Source organism: Fukomys damarensis, unplaced genomic scaffold (assembly GCF_012274545.1).
Source record: "Fukomys damarensis isolate Sample0158 unplaced genomic scaffold, DMR_v1.0_HiC HiC_scaffold_36, whole genome shotgun sequence".
In the NCBI taxonomy this organism is placed as follows: domain Eukaryota; kingdom Metazoa; phylum Chordata; class Mammalia; order Rodentia; family Bathyergidae; genus Fukomys; species Fukomys damarensis.
The window spans coordinates 49,810,547-49,827,470 of record NW_022900948.1 but is presented as its reverse complement, the minus strand read 5'-3'; the positions used below and the strand labels follow the sequence as shown (position 1 = coordinate 49,827,470).

The 16,924-nt window shown below is 45.9% G+C and overlaps 1 protein-coding gene across 1 annotated transcript in view; it reads right to left on the bottom strand.

Moving 5' to 3' along the window:
* Positions 1-16,924, bottom strand: part of Cacna1b (calcium voltage-gated channel subunit alpha1 B) — a 181,203-nt gene that overhangs the window by 25,737 nt on the left and 138,542 nt on the right. The window contains exons 35-38 of the mRNA XM_019205196.2: positions 8,190-8,306; positions 7,752-7,817; positions 6,235-6,326; positions 4,456-4,600 (exon numbers count right to left, since the gene is read on the bottom strand). Of these exons, the coding sequence (XP_019060741.2) occupies positions 4,456-4,600; positions 6,235-6,326; positions 7,752-7,817; positions 8,190-8,306 (420 nt within the window). The remainder of the gene's footprint in view (positions 1-4,455; positions 4,601-6,234; positions 6,327-7,751; positions 7,818-8,189; positions 8,307-16,924) is intronic.

Below are 16,924 nucleotides of genomic sequence, written 5' to 3'. Positions count from 1 at the left end.
CCACACTGTGGCAAAGGACTCCCCTCGGTTCTCGGAAATCTGTGGTATCTCCTCCTTCTGACTAGTATGATGGCTCGTACTGTAAGCACTCATATGCCTGTTTCTATGCAGATATGTCTTTTCATGTCTCTTGGCTATGCACGTAAGAGTGGAATTTCTGGGTCACAGGTAATTTTATGCTTAATTTTTAAAGGAAAGTTCATACTTTTTCACAGCAGCTGCTGTGTTTTTAACATTCCCACCAGCAATGACCACAGTTCCAATTTCTACACAGATTTGCCAATACTTGTCATTTTCTGTTTTCAAAAAAATATTGCAACTATCATTGCAGGTATAAATGGTATCTTGTTGTGATTTTGATTTGCATTTCCTGAAGACCAAAGATGTTGAGCATTTCTTCATTTGTGTGTCTTCTTTAGAAAAATGTCTTTTTTGGTCTTTTGCCCATTTAAAATTTGTCTTTTTGTTCTTGAGCTGTAAAAGTTGTTTGTTTCTGGTACTGTGGACTGAACCCAGAGCCTTTACACTGAACTACAACTCTAGTTCCTTTTTCATTTTTAAAAACTCTTGATACAGATCTTGCTAAACCTCTAAGTTGTTCATGCTGGGCTCAAACTTACTATCTTCTTGCCTCAGCCTCCTAGAGTACTAGGATTACAGGCATGCATCACAGTGCCAGGCTTAAAAGTTCTTTATACAGGATGGATACTAACCTCTTATGAGATATGTGTTAATTTGTAAACATTTTTTCCCATTCTGAGACTATATTTTTACATATCTGATAATGTACTGATATGCAAGTTTTTAATTTTGAAGAAGTACAAATAATCTAATTTTATTTTTGTTCATGATTTTGATGTCAAACCAAAGAATCCATTGCCAATCCCCCCCTCTCCCGGTACCAGGACTCTAACTTGGGTCCTTGCCCTTGCAAGGCAGGCAGCGGAATTATTGAGCTAAATCCCCAGCCCTCCAGTGCCAATTTTGAAATCTTGACATTTTACCTCCTATATATTCTAATATTTTTAGTTTTTCTATGTAGGTCTTTGATCAGTTGATTTTGCACGTGGAGCAAGTAGGGGGTCATTATTTTGTATGCAGGTACCATTTTCTTCATACCATTTGTTGCAGACTAGTCTCTCCCACTTCAATTATTAATGAAAGAAAGACTTCTTTCTCCATGAGCACCCTTGTCAAAAATTAATTGGTCATCGATGTTTAGGTTTATTTCTGAATTCTCAATTCTATTCCTCTGGCCTGTATGTCCATTCCTACACGAGTAATACTGTTTTAATTACGGTAGCTTTATACTAAGTTTTGAAATGAGGAAATGTGGGAAATGAGGAAAGCTTTTTCTTTTGAGGACTGGTTAGGCTATTTCTTTGCAATACCATATAAACTTGTGGATCTGCTTTTCCACTTCTGCAACCAAAAAGGCCATTAGGATTTTGATAGGGTCTGCATTTAACCCATTTATCATTTGGGGGAATATTGACGTTTTCTAGTATTAAGTCTTATAATCCATGGATGTGGGATGATTTTCCATTTAAATGTATCTTTCATTTCTTTACACCAATGTTCACATAGTTCAATTAAAGTTTTTCACCTCCTTGGTTATTTTATTCCCAGGTACTTTATTCTTTTGGATGTTACTGAAAACAGAATTTTTTTCTGAATGTCCTTTTCAGCTTTTTCATTGTTAGTGAATAAAAAAACATCAATTTTTGTTTGATTTTCACCCTGTAGTTTTACTGAATTCATTTATTAGCTCTAGTAGTATTGTGTCTGTGTACACCTGCGGGATTTTCTATATACAGAACTGTGCTACCTTAAAATACATACACTTCCTCCTTTCCAACTTGGATGCCTTTTCTTTTTCTTGTCTAGTTGTTCTGGCTGGGACTACAATCACCATGCAGGGTATCTGTGAGGAATATCTCCTCATTCCCTGCCTTTTGGGGAAGCCTCAGTCTTTTACCACTGAGCAGAATGTTGGTTGTGAGTTTTTCATAAGAGTCCTTTGTCATGTTAAGTACCCTTCTATTTGTAGTTTGCTAAGTGTTTACTGTTAATCATGAAAGGGCGAGGGCGTTGAAATTTGTCAAATGTTTCCTCCACATTGACATGCTCGGGTTTTTTGTTTTGTTTTGTTTTGTTTTTTGCCCCTTCATACCATTGATATGGTATTTAACATCAATTTTTCTCAAGTTTAATCACACTTGCATCCCTGAGAGACACCTCGTTTGGTCATAGGGAATACTCCCTTAAATATGTTAGGACTGGTTGCTAGTATTCTGTTGAGGATGTTTACATCTATATTCCCAGGGGCTATTAGTCTTCAGTTTAGTGTCATCTTTGGCCATACTATCAAGGTGATGATGGCCTCATAGAATGTGTTAGTGAGTATTCCCTCCTCTTCAATTTTTGGAAAGAGTCTGGGTTTTTTGTTTGCTTTTTGGTACCAGGAATTGAACACAGGATCTTGCACTTTCCAGGCAAGCATGGCACCACTGAGCTACACTCCCATTCCAGAAAAAGTTTGAGTAGTAATTCTTTTTTCTTCTATATTTTTACTGTGGTAAAATATACATAGCAAAAATTTTTCATTTTAGCCATTTTTAAGTGTACAGATTACAGACAGTAAGCCCCATCATCCATGCTGCTTTTGAGGTCCACAAAGATGGGCTGATCACACCTGGTCTTTCCACTGGTGGGCTTCTTACCCCAAGTCACTCAGTTCCTAACTCCTACAATATGTCAAGCTTGGTTATTCCCAATGACTGACAATGTTACCATCACCTCCTCCCCAGTCTTAACTCCATAAGTCTCACACACTACTCATGTCACCTTCCCTTCCAGCTTATTTGCTCTTAGGTTTTTTTTGGGGGGTACCAGAGATTAAACTCACAACCTTGTGCTTACGACACAGGCATGGCATCACGGAGCTAAATCCCTAGCCCTGCCGTAGTATCTGTATCCTGAGGCTTCTTTATACAAGAACCTCCAACCCAGTGTGTCTCTGTCCTTACTTCCCTCCAGCACTTACTGCCTGTCCACATGCTCACATGCACCCTTCTCTCCATCTTATGCTTGTCTGGGAAATTTCAAATCTGGATAATCTACATCTCTACCCATGGATTCCAAGGAGTGACTGGTTAGAGAAAAGCACAACCATGCTGGCTGGCTCCACTGCAGGTCATGGTTGTAGATGTGAGGATCTCCTCAGCACTGCACGATGGGAGAGTGGTCTGTCCCTGTAATGCCCCTCACTTCTCACTGAGCTTGAACCCACTGCCAGAAAACTTTCATTCCCACTAAGCCAGCAAAAACTATTCCTGCAAGGGTCACCACCCACCTCCACCATCCATTCTCAGTCACTGTCTCACTTTACCTGCTAATCATATGTCTTGGGGTATATTATTCCTTCCCTTCAGCCACTGCTTTAAGTGCCTCATCCCAGCTCCCAGACCTAATGCTCCTATCTCCTATGTGGCCAGAGGTAGAATCTTCTGCCTCCTTCTCAATTCAAATCTTTCCTTATGTTAATCCACCTCAAAGTTTAGCATTTGCACAACTGCCCCAGAGCTTGTTAAAACTCAAGATTTCCAGATCCCTCTCCTAGATATCCTGACATAGCCTAGGGATGAGGCCCAGGAATCTTCATTTCTAACTAGCACTCACATGATGCTTAAGCTACAATGGGTTGCTGGAATGCACTTTACAGCAAGGACCCAGAGGAGGTCCTCCAGCTCCACAGACAATCCAAAGACCAATGGCATCTCATTCGTATCTCCACCCCAGAGGTTTATGAGGCATCTGCATCTCTATCCCCTCCAACCCATGTCTGCAATATCCCACAAAACTCAGAAAAAGTTATTTAGGTTACCCATTGCCTGGAAAACTCCAGGTATGAGTTTTTTTGGGGGGAGTTTGGTGTGGTTTTTCTCTTCTCTTTCTTAATTAGGTCAGTTCTACCTGTGAAATGCAGTTTAGCCCCCATACTCTAAGCCACTGCCCTACTACTTACTCTGTGGCCCCTTCCCTCACCAGAGTCAAGCTGTGAAACACCAAGCAGAACACATCTCCCCCAAGGCTCCAGGGCCCCAGTGACCTAGAATAGGATCCATACTGCTGGGTCCACCTCTGCAACCCAATCCCCCCACTGCCATGCTGGCTGCTTCTCCACATAGCACAATACAATGGACACCTTTCTAGCAGCTGGACACCTGAGGGCAACTGCCCTTAGAAACCTAGTCCTTCCATGGCGGTCAGGGAGGGACCTACAGGAGCTCATCCCCTCTGGTTCTTTCCAGGGTTAACAAGGTCATTGGCTTGGGGGAATGGAGGCCGTGGGATCAGCTGTGATGTGGCATGGGTCAAAGCCAGGGCCCAACAGATATGGATCCCCAAAATAAGCTGAGATAGGCAAACATAAGCACAGTGACCAGGACTTACCAGAAAGGAGCAAAGGAAGATAAAGGATACGAAGTAAAAGTAGGCAAAGTCACTCCCACACTCGCTGGCATTGGCATTTGGGTCACAGGCCCGGTTGCTCAGACACGACAGCATGATCTCATGCCAGGCCTCCCCTGTGGCACTCCTGAGGAGAATGGCAGAGGTGTGAGCCCACAGTACGTGGAAGGGAAGGTCTGCAGCATACCAGCAATGAACTGAGGGAGCCGGGCCCTTGGAGAGCTTGGTGAATGCACCCCACTTGGCCTGTGTGACAGATGGCTGTATCTTCAAAACACCCCTCTGACGTTAGATTTCCAAAGTGACCATTACCTGAAAAAGTAATTACTAAGAGTGACCTACTATGCTAGGACTGGCGCCACAGTGAGCATTCTTCAGTGCATACAACACAGCCCAGCAGACTCCTGACCTCCCAACATGTGCTGTCTTCATCCTCTTCATTTCAAGAAGCAGGACTCTGCCTTTCCAGCTGCTTGGGCCAAAACTACTGCTCAACCCTGTCTCTCAATCCTGTCCATTAGCTCAGTCACCTTAAGAAAACAGCCAAGATTTCTCTGTTCAGCTGGGCCAGGCAGCAGTGACCTTCCTAAGCCGCCATGACAGCTCCACCTGCACAGCCTCCCAGCAGGACCAGGAAGCAGGATGGATCTTGACACTGCTCCCAAATGCTCCACGCATCTGCTCTCAATTCTGGGCTGTTGCCAACCTTGCTCCGCTCTGTCCCTGCTCAAGCTACTCCAGCTTCCGCTCCTTCAACACCTCAGGCATGGCCCAGCCTGATGGAGCTCAGGGTTAGCAAGTTTTTGAGAACAAAGACCTAAAACTAAGGTTGACATCACAGGTTTGCCTCACATCTTTGTGGTGCACAACAGAGTAAGTGAAGACATAAAATGAATACAACAGAAGTCCAGAGAAATAACTTGATTAGGGGAAAGTGTGCACCTGAAGATACCTATTCATCTCACACAAAGAAACAAGAATGTCAGCACCCTCACTATAAATGCCTACAAAAAGTTCTTCCCCTTCTGTTCCTGGGTCATAATTGGCAAAATGAGGGAGTCTCAGGAGGCAGGAGAGCATGTTCCGCCCTTCTCCTAGACACAGTCACTCCCAGATGAGGAGGGCCAATGCCCAGTCTACAGAAGGTTCCCTATCTGGGAACAGCAGCTGGTATTCAGCCCACTTCCAAGGAGGCATGTGAAGGCCCTGAAGCTTGTGCCAAAGGCCTCCTGCCTCCTACCTTGCTGCTCTGCTTGGTCGCATCAAAAGGAGTTAGGGAGCTAAGGGTGGAAGGCAGAGACAATCAGCTCTGAAAAGCTGGTCTTCCAGGGCCACTGAACACCTGCTGTCAGCAGCTATTTTCCCTAAAGTCTGTTTCTCCCTCATCCCCTGCAATCCCTCTATCAGTAAAGGTGTAGGAGGAAAGCTAAAAACCAACACCCCAAGCAAGACCCTGCCAGGCATGTGCTGTCCCCATAACCCCACTGAAGCCCATTAAGATGTCACCAGAGAGCAGAAACAAGGGAGTGGAGGGCAGGCTTGCCCAGAGCATCCCCAATTATCTCCCCAGAGGGCTTCTTTTCAATCTGTCCTGAGGCTGTGGCAGACAGCAGGAACCCTTCGAAAAGGATGAGCAGAGAGAAAGAACTGGAAAGGTCCACCGGTGGAAAGCAGCAGGGGGTGGAGGGAGGGGTGCCCACATGGCATCCGCTTTCCTCCATCTTGATGACGCATGGACACTGGCCTGACCACACAACATACCTGAACAGGAGCATCAAGGCTTGTAAGAACGTCCGGAAGTTGTTGTGCCGATTAATGCTGGTGTCATCATCCAAAGCAATGTTTCCAAACACCTGAAATGGAGGACCACAGCATGCTGACATGGCAGGTTCCCAGGTTCTGGGAGCCATAGCAAGATGCTGGGCAGGAGAGGGAGTGCATGCAACTTGGGGACTGCCCGGGGCCCAGTGTGCATTCCTAGCACAGACAACCACTTTTGAACTGTCCCTCATGTCCCAGAGCTCTACATTTGCCATCCTGTCCTTGGAATGTCCTGGCTCTGCTGTGGGTGGGACGAGATGCATTTCAGGTCATACTCTTAGTCACCACCCCAAGTTAAGAGTTATATTGTAATAACTCTGACATTTCAATAGATAGTTTCTTTTGAAACCTTTGTGCAAATAGTGGAGAGAGCTTTTCATCCATTCTAATTGATTTTATTCAGGGTAAAAAATATAAATGTGTCAAGGACCATACTCAGCCTAAAAACTGGAATCTGGTTGCAAATTTATAAACTATCACATTTCCACAAAAATCAACAATATACATGCTCTTATATACCCACAGACCAAAGCAAGATCATATAATATATAGTATCAAAAAGCCAGGTGGGGTGGCGCACTCCTGTAATCCCAGCACTCGGGAGGCTGAGGCAGGAGAATCACTGTGAGTTCAAGATCAGCCTGAGCTACATAGTGAGTTCCAGGTCAGTCTCAACTACATAATGAGACCCTGGCTCAAACGACCCCCCCAAAATTATATATGATATCAAATCTCAGAACATTTTATTTATTTCTGTGTTGGTTCTGTACTGGGGATCAAACTCAGGACCTTGCACTTGCAAAGCAGGCAGCAGTACCACTGAGCTAAATCCCTGGCCCCTCAGGAAATTTTAAACTTAAAAGAACTTTCCAATCCTTGTAATTAGAGTTAAGAAATCAGCTCAACTTTAAGATACTGACACTTCTAATAATAAATTACCATTCAGTCAATCTCCCACCCCTGCTGCTGGGAAGTGACTAGATGCCTAAGCTTTATAGCTAGAAAGCTACATTTTTTAAATCCTCACCTAAAAAGTGTTCTTTGGCAAAATAAAGACGTGCTAAACCAGGGGACCTGAACTTATCGTATGGAGTGACCACAGTCACCTGATGGCATCCTGCCCACCTGCTCCAGCAGGACTCCTCGGGAGCATGGCATCTCCTGTGATGTGTCAGGAGCTGACCTTCATTTCTGCTAGTCCAGCAAAATGGCCAAGAATGGGCAGAGAGCTGGCCTGCCTGTAGCAGGACACCGGGAGCAGCTCAGCCTCAGTGCCTCCCTCCCTGAAAGTGTTGGTGAAGGTCAAGGTCTCTCTCAGTTATCTGGCTCCACAGCAAATGTTTGCTAAGTGCCAGCTTATTATCATCATTTAACAACCATAATCCACTCCCCCATGCCCTCGTGTTCCTATGAACGGGGGCCCTGGGCACAGCCCAGTACAAGCAGATAGCACCCACCTGCATGCCGATGATGGCGTAGATGAAGAACAGCATGGCGATGAGGAGGCACACATAGGGCAGCGCCTGGAAACACAGACACATCAGCTCCCAGCCCTGTCTGAGGTCCCAAAGACCGTAGCCTGGCCCAGCTCCACCCCAACTACCAGGCCCCTCTGCCAAGGGGTAGCCCTGTTTCTTCATCTATTAACTGGAATCATAAAACTCACTTCAGAGTTTCTATGGGCATTAACAAGACAGTCTACTGATCACTCAAAATACCTTTTATAAGCTACAATAGGTCAACAGATGCCAATGAAGACAAGTATGTGCCCTACCCCTATGCAGCATGACAAAGGACAGGACTGCTGGGGATGCAGGGGAGTTAAAAAAGGCAGAGGGACAGAAATCACCTGCAGAGAGCTAGCCCACCCTGCCCACCCTGCTGCCACACTTCACCTTGAAAGACTGAACGAAAGTCCACAGCAGGATACGGATGGTGTAGCCCTGGCGGAGCAGTTTAATGAGCCGTGCAGCTCTGAAGAGGCGCAGGAAGCTAAGGTTGATGAAGTTGTTCTGCAGAGAAGGAGGATTGCACTCTGACCTTCAGGAATCACCCCACGCTAGCTGCTTCCACCCCACGAGCTCTCCCTGAGCCCCTGTGGCTTCAAGGGCAAGTGCTTAGAAAGAAATCAAAACAGCTACTGCTTCAGTTTTAAGTAGCAACCGGCCACAGGGGGCGGGGACAACTTCCAAAAGAAAAGCTTGTCATTGAATTACTTCTGGGCAGCAAATACTCTCTCTAGGCTAGGACCGCCCTCCAACCATAACAGACATGAAGCAACTCTCTGCTGCCAAGTGGGGCTGAGAGGAGACGGACTGGGGACCTATAACAGAGACCACCTCTCATGGGACAGAGCCAAGCAGTTCAGGTAAAAGTGGGTACCCTGGAAGGGACTCCCCTCTCCTGGCCTGGCAATCACACCCTTCTCTTCCAGGCTCAGCCAGGGAAGTCCCTGCCTGCCTGGGACCCCAGCCACCTCTTCCAGGGCTGCTCCAGTATCTGCAGAAACTAAGGGAAAGGGCAGGTCCAGCCTCTCTGCAGCTTTTGCCCTGGAAGCTACCAGTGCGATCCTCAGTCCACAGGTCTCTGCTCCAGAGAACGCATGTCTGGCACTGCTCAGAACCAAGCAGAGGTGAACTGATAAACTCAGAATCCCAAGATTACCTGGGAGTAAGGCTTACCCCAGCATCAGGTACCTAGAATTATTGTCAAAGCTTTTTCAAGGGAATATCTCTCTGGGGAGCCATATGAGCGGGTATGGGGAGGGCTGTGGAGCCTGGCACTTTCTGCCTAGAGACCAGGTAGCTGCACATGGCCTGAGGGCAGGTTCCTGCCATTTTGGTGTTTTAAAATATGCAAGCAGCTCAGGCTCAGACACGTTTGTGCTGTCACATTCAGTGACCAAATAAAGAGAAAAGAGAACTCAGATGTTGAATGAGACAGCAGTAGAAGAAGAGCACATGCAACAAGGGCGGAGGATGCCTGGACAGACACTCCAGGGCTGCCTGTCTTGGCCAAGTGAGGATTCTGTGGAGGGAGGGATCTCACACTGACTTCTAAGATTTCTGTTCTGCCCGTCACTTCTATGCTCAGAGGCAGGTTTCTGTGCTTCTCACCAGGGTGGCACAGTCTATGGACTATTGCTGCAGTGGGAGACTCAAGCCACCTAGAAGGACCCAAGTGCCATGCAGGAGCTCCGGAAATAGAACTGACTCTGAACAGTACGAGAGGGATCAGGAGGCACAACAGGTCCAAGTGTCCATGTCAGCAAGAAGGTGGGGCAAGCCTCGGGCCACAACCCTTGAAGGAGCACTTCTGCACCTGAATATTCCCTTAGAGGCCAAGGAAAGGGAATCTCAGGGACAGACACGATGGCCAAGACTGCCCAGTGGCCACTGTAGGGCTCGAGGACACACAAATGTGCCCAGCCTCAGCAGATGGGCATGGCGTAAAATACTGTGTCCAGGGTCAGGAAGTCTCTGTACAAGATGGCTGAGTGGGGGACACGTGTAGAGCCTCTTTAGAGGCTCTTTGTGTCCAGCCTCTTTAGAGCTCCATTTTGAAAGCACATGCTCAGGTGGGTCTGAGGGGCAGGACTGTGACAACACTGCACCTGCCAACCTCAAAGGCATCTGCAGCTGGGCAGCTGGCACAGACAAAATTTCCTGAAGATTTCGGGGAAATGAAGGCCTGCAGAGTGAAGAAAGGACAAAAGATGACAGAGCAGGTGAGGAGTTGTGAAGAATAATAGCTTATCCAAAGGACCTCAAGTGGGGACAGATAACAGCCTTTGTTCCCCTCTTCTCCCACTGAGTACTCAGGAAAGGGCAGGGCTCACAACAGACATGCAACCCAGGAGTGCTGTGGAGACAGATGATGACAACAGCTCCAGACGCCCACACACAATGATGGGCTGGCAGCACCAGGCCCACTACATGCAGGATGACAGGGTACAGCAAGCACGGGGTTGTGCACCACTAACTATCACCTCTGGCCTTGGGTGACCTCTTCGAGATGGATGCAACCTGCCACATCCTCCCAGGGTCTGTGGTTTCTGCTGCACAGGAAGCTGCTACACCCAGTCCAAGGTCAGCCTGGTCCTCGGAGCCACCTTACTTTTGGTTAGACATGGTTCTATGTAAGGAAGACTCACTTTGAGGGGACATCACCTGACCCTTTAGCCTCTGCCTCCTCATCCAAAGTCGTGCTTGGGCACTAGGGACATCCACATTCAGGCAGTAAGAGATAATGGAGGACAAGAACAAACATGTGCCAAGCTCTGTAGGATCCTGCCCTACAAAGGTTGCCCCAGCCAGGAGCAGCACCTAGTGCCCAAGACCACCATGGCCTCTAGCCATTCACGAGGGCATGAGGACTGGCTCCTGAGTATTACCTGGGCACTCAACCCAGACCCGTGGACACTGCCAGCCATGCACCATGTTGGAGGAGGTCCTGCAGTTGTAAATAAGCTGTTTTCTTGCCTTCACTTTAATGGGGACTGATGGATAAAAAAGAAAGTGTGCATACAAGCATCTGTCACACACCTGATGGCCATGCGTGCTAGCAGGAGAGGGAAAGGCAGGCAAGAAGAGCCCTCACAGGAGGTGGCAGTTGCCCAGCCTGAGCTGATGGTCTGGACACTTCTGCAGCATCCAATGCTGTTCTCTCAAAAGTCAAGATTTCCACTCCAGCTATAAAAGCCAGCTATACAAACCTTGAGCCTCTATAAAAGGAGTCTCAAATATCCGCTTCTTTAGATGAATTTCCATAGCCACAGCTGAAGCTGAGTTGCACCAAATACCCTTACTCTCTCCTCAAAATTCTCCACGACCTTGCAGGAGGCACCAGTTGCAAATGCACACTGTAGGTCAGTCACACATGGCTGGAAGCCATGCAGTGCTGTCTACTAGGGCATGGCCTCCTGCTTCTACTTGGGCCCTTTATGACTATTCTGAATCATGGAGTCCAAACCTCCAACCCTGTGCCCCAGGCCTGACCACGGTAGGACAACTTGTTCAGGAAGGACAGCTGCTACAGGGGACTTCATAGAGGCCAACTGGGCAAAGCTGAACCTTCTTTTTGTGTTGGCAAGATGAGGCCAGCAGAGGAGATATAGTGTGCAGCAGAAACCACAGAATTTCAGGGATCCGGGCTCAGCAAGAAAATCTGTCCTGAGTCCTCACCCAGACCCCAGAATCTCCCACCTCCTTTCCCTGCACTGGTCCTAGATTCAGACAGCTCCTGGAAGGCCCTCAGAAGTCCCTGCTGGAAGCCAGGGCCTGGGGAGAGCACATGAGAGGCCAGAGGTGAGTGCAGCAGAATCCATCCACGTCTCAAAGGGCAATGGCAGGAACCATGGAAATGAGAGGAGAGCAGAGCAGGCAGAGGAAGGATCAATAAGAACCGTTTAAAGTTACGAAACCAACCGTTTCCTATATGTGATGTTTTCATGGATGGGTATTTGCGTATTATTTATAAATTAGGATGGTTTGAGCAGTAGGCGCACAACATACAGACGGAGACATGGGTTTTCGCATTGTATGTTGGTTGTGTGGCGTGAGTCAGCAGGTAGGTTAAGATAAATAACAGAAACAGAAAACAAAAGAGAAAATGAGTCATCAACACAAGCAAAAACTCCAACTCTGAATACTTAACCAGAAAATTTTAGGATTTTTAGTTAGCTGCGTATTTGTCTCAAAATGCATCAAATCAAAGCAAATTTTTGATATCTGTAAGCTATGCAGATAGAGCAGCACCCATTTGCATTGTTTGTAATGCAAATCTAAAGATGACTCACAGACACTTTTTTTTTTTTTTCAATTTTCAGGCAAAGAAATCAATGTCAGTTGTGTACACGCTTGGAGCCCTCTCTCTAGGCACCCTTGCTAAGACTATTGCTCTATTTTGATTTTCAAGTTGGGGATTGGAAACTGACACTCATATTTTTGCCTAAGAAAAAAAAGTGCATTCACCAGGTAAACAAATGAAGTGGCTCCAGATGAAAAACAAACACACAAAACACCACCAATCCACATGATGGTTTTCATCTTTTCTCCTTCGGGCAGAACAGGAAGGTGACCTGAGCTCCAAGAACAATCATGGCCAAAGGACAGCTAAGCTTTCAAACCAGGCAGCTTCTTAGCTCTCCTTCCTACCACCTCAGCCCTGCCAGACACCTCTGTGGACAGTGGCTGCCAAGCTGCTTGCTTAAAGCCAGGCCTGACAGAGCCACTGGTTCATTTCCACTGCAGGAGGCCTCCTCTGAGAACAGACCTCTCCATGTCTGTGATGTCAGCTAGCAACCCCTTTTCCTTCCGGACCTCTCTTTATGCTCCCTCTGCAGGCAAGAGTCTGGAGGTCTCTCTCTCTCTTGGAATGGAGGTAGCACCTGCAGAAACTGCCAGATTTGTCCTTACAACTTTGCATCACTTTATCTGAGCGAATTAAGATGTCTGTTTCCAAAGAGAAGTCCCACAGGTACCAGAAATGCAGCCAGACTGCTCCCTTGGAAACCACACTGGGCCCAATATTTCTGGGTGAGATGCACACAACTACCTGGGAAATGCCACAGCACCGAGAGCTGCTGCAACAAGACTATCTTGTTCTTTGTTTTTGGTTAATTTGATTTGGGGTGTATGTGTATGCAGTACTAGGAACTGAACTCAGGCTTTTCGCACTGAACTACATCCCTACCCTCTTTTTTAAATTTTAAGATAGGACCTCAAAAGTTGCCAAACTGCACAGGCTGTGCTCAAACTTGCAATTCTCCTGACTCTGCCACCCAGAAAACTGTAATTAGAGGCATATGCCACTATGCCTGGCTCTTGGTTTTTGTTTAAATGACAGGTTTAGGCTTTTTGCCTCGAATACTCACCTCGTTTAGGTTTTAAAACCACAAAACATATCGTGTAAACAAAAGAATACATAAATAAGTTAAAGAAAAATAAATATACATATTTTCATCACCCAACTTAAAAAGCAGAACATCTGCACCCCTTCTGAAGTCTTCCTTTTTGCTCCTTGTTTGCTGGATGTAGCAGCCATCCTTAATTCCTGTCAATAACTGCTTACCCTTACAATTTTACCATAGTCTTTAGAATGCATTATTGCCAGCTTGTTCTGAGCCTCTGTAATGGTAGCTTGTGCAGACTTGGTGCTGAAGTTAGCAGACCCTGTTTCTGAGAGGCATCTTACAGGTGTGGATGCCATTCACATACGCCTTCTGCAGGGTCAGTTACCATGAACAGTGCTGCCACAAGCACCCATGAGAAGACGTGGAGCTATGCACACTACCAACTTTCTAAGTACTGGCAACTTTTCCAAGAGACCAGTGGTACCATTCGACACCCCATCAGCTGTGTGGGTGACTTCTGTATCTCCACATTCTTGTCAACAATTGGTATTGTTAGAATTTCCAATGTCTGACAAATGAGCAGGTGTGAAATGACATCTCAGTGTGGTGTCCATCTGTATTTCTTGACTGCAAACAAGGTTAAACATTTTCCTATTTATTGGCCATTTATGTTTTCTGTTCAGTAAAATGCCTAATCAATGTACTTTCTGCTCCTTTTTTCACTTGCCTGTTTTTGTTTTTATTACTGACTCACAGAGGACTTTGCACCTCCTGGACGTTAACCTTTGCTAGTTGTTTGGAAACACCCCCAACTCACCACCCCCACCCTGCATGCTCTCCTAGCCTCTTTCACTAGGTCCTGCTCCTCTCCTGGGTCACTCATGTGGGAGTATCCCAGAGCTCAGTTACTTGTGTTTTAACAGCCTTGTCCAGTCCTGGGGACCTGATGCCATTTTATATGCTAATGATTCCCAATTTTACATCACTGGCCTGAATCTGCTCCAAACTCCAGACCCTTCTGTCCAACTGCCTGCTGGACAATTCCTCAGGAAACCTGACACGTCCAATCTGCATCCTGAATTTCTAACACCTGTTCCACCCACATTCTTTCCCATTTTAATTCACAGTGACCCACTTTTCCAAGTGCTCAGGCTCTTGCCTAGTCTTTCCCACTCACATCTGCTCCATTCGCTGCTCTACCAGACTTCAGCAGTTTCTCACCCGACATCCAGCTGCCAGCCCCACAGTCTGGCTGCCAGTAGGAACGCTCTGGATTACCATAGCTCCCAGCTCACCACCTCAAGGCCAACACCAATTTCCAGGTTCACATTTTTTTCCAGGCCAGGCCAGAGTGTCAGAGGTTCAGCATGCTGTGGCCCCACCCCCGGAAGCCTCCATCTAATGATGTACAACAACTGGGGCTTCCTAGCTCCCTGCAGAATGCCTGGCACAGCCCACACTGGCTCTTGGCTTTCTAGAAGACTAAGCTCTTGCCACCATGGTGGTCACCCACGCCTGTGCCCTCTCTCACTTCACCATCCCATCCAGTGCTCCTGAGACTGCCTCCCAAATGAGCAACTCATATCCAATTCTTCTCTGGCTGTTTCTGGCAGAACTCAATGGAAACACTCCTAACTGGTCAGGATGTCCCCATTCCACATTCCCAACAAAGCAGTCAGAAGGCTCTGACTCACAGCCAGATCATGTCACCCCTTCACTCTCTCCCATGTGTGACACTCTGTGCCCCTTTCCTCTGTCTTAATGCTCATTTTACCCTTGTTCACACTGCCCTGTTCAATGCTCATTTTACCCCTTGTTCAGCACCACCACCTCTTTTTGACCCTCATATATGCAGCCACATCAAAGGCACAGTGAGCAAAAACCCTTATTTTGAGAGGTTTTCTTCCAGTTATGACTGGTGCTTTACGTTTTGCTTAGCAAATCAGTCCCGACCCAAGGTCTTAGGGGTAATCTCCTAAATTTTCTTTTTACAAGCTTTAAAGTTTTGCTTCTTATATTTAAGTCTTGCATCCATTTAAAATGGATTTTTTTGTGAATGGTATCTAGCATTTCCTGACACTCACATTGACTACTGAAGTATTAATCCATTTCCCACTGAGCTGCAATCCTCTGTCCTGTATCACATTTCTGTACATGAGAGCTTTGATTCTAGCTCTTGATTCCATCCACTTCTTATTTAGCTATCTCTGAGCCAATGCCACACCGTCATCATATCCTAGTTTTAGAACGAGTCTCATCACCGGCAGGAGTGGATCCCTTCCAGGCCACCCCAGCCATACAGGTTCATTTTAAGTACGTTGACGGCTTGGCGGGGCCATTGCTCTTTCCTATAATACATCTAACAGCAGCTTGTGAAATTCCAAAGGAAATGAAAACATTGGTATTTTCACCAAGTCTACACTGAATCATGAATCAATGTAGAAGAAATCAATAATCCTATAAAATTGATAATAATTAACACATAATTCCATCTTTTTTGGGGGGGGTACCAGGCATTGAACTCAGGACCTTGCATTTGGCAGGCAGGTGTGGTGCCACTGAGCTACATCCCTGGCTCCCACTATTTTTAATGTATTTCAATAAAGTTCAGTAATTTTCTTTACTCTCTCTTTTTTTTTTTTTGGTACCGGGGATCGAACTTGGGTCCTTGTGTTTGTGAGGCAGGTGCCAGAACCACTTTTCTACATAAAGATCTTACACACATATTTTGTGGGCTTTATTGTCAGAATTACTGATATTTTAAAGAAATACAATTGTGGGCTAGGGATTTAGCTCAATTGTTCCACTGCCTGCCTCACAAGCACAAGGGCCCAAGTTTGATCCCCAGTACCAAAAAAAAAAAAAAAGAAAGAAAGAAAAAGAAATACAATTGACTTGAGTAATCTTGCATTCAGTAAACTTGCTAAACATTAAGGTATTCTTAAGACTATTCTAGGTTTCACACATAGATAACAACAGCATCTGTTTATGATGATAGTTTTGCTTATTCTTTTTCTAATCCTTACCTATTTCATTTATTTATTTAGGCCTGTTCCTTAAGTATTCCCTTAATGCTTCCAAAGAATTAGGCATTGAACAAAACAGGCAAAAGCTCTGCTGTCATGGAACTGACATTCAACCTATTGAACTGGCCAGAACCAGAAGCTCAAAGTTGAAAAGAAGTGGTAAGAGGCATCACTGTCCTTTTCTGAATTTAAAAGGAATCCATTCTAAATTTTACCATTATATATGTACAGGATTTCTTATTGATAGTTCTTATGTAGTAAATAACCCCTAACTGCTAGTAATCTGTATGAAAAATTTGTTTTATGGATGTCTTCTCTGCATCCATGACATAATCACACTCTTGGATTCCGCTGAGCTTTGGGCGGGGGGCAGTGCTAGGGATCTGACTCAGGACCTTGTGCTTGCCAGGCAGGTGCAGCACCACTGAGCTGTATCCCTGGAACTCCTCTGGGCTATTAATGTAAATTACAGTAATAGATATTCTGAGTTGGACCCTGAATTCCTGGAATAAGTCTGACTTATATTTTCTGTAAGCTGTTGGATTTGGTGTGCTTATATATTGTCCAGGATTTTCCATCATTAGTTAGCACACATGGATTGTGATCTTCCTAACTTACATTCTTTTTTCAAAAATTTGGCATCAAGATCATACCAGGCAGGGCCAGGGATTTAGCCCAGTGGTTCCAATGCCTGCCTTGCAAGCGCAAGGTCCTGAGCTCAATCCCTGGAACCAAAAAAAAAAAAAAAAAA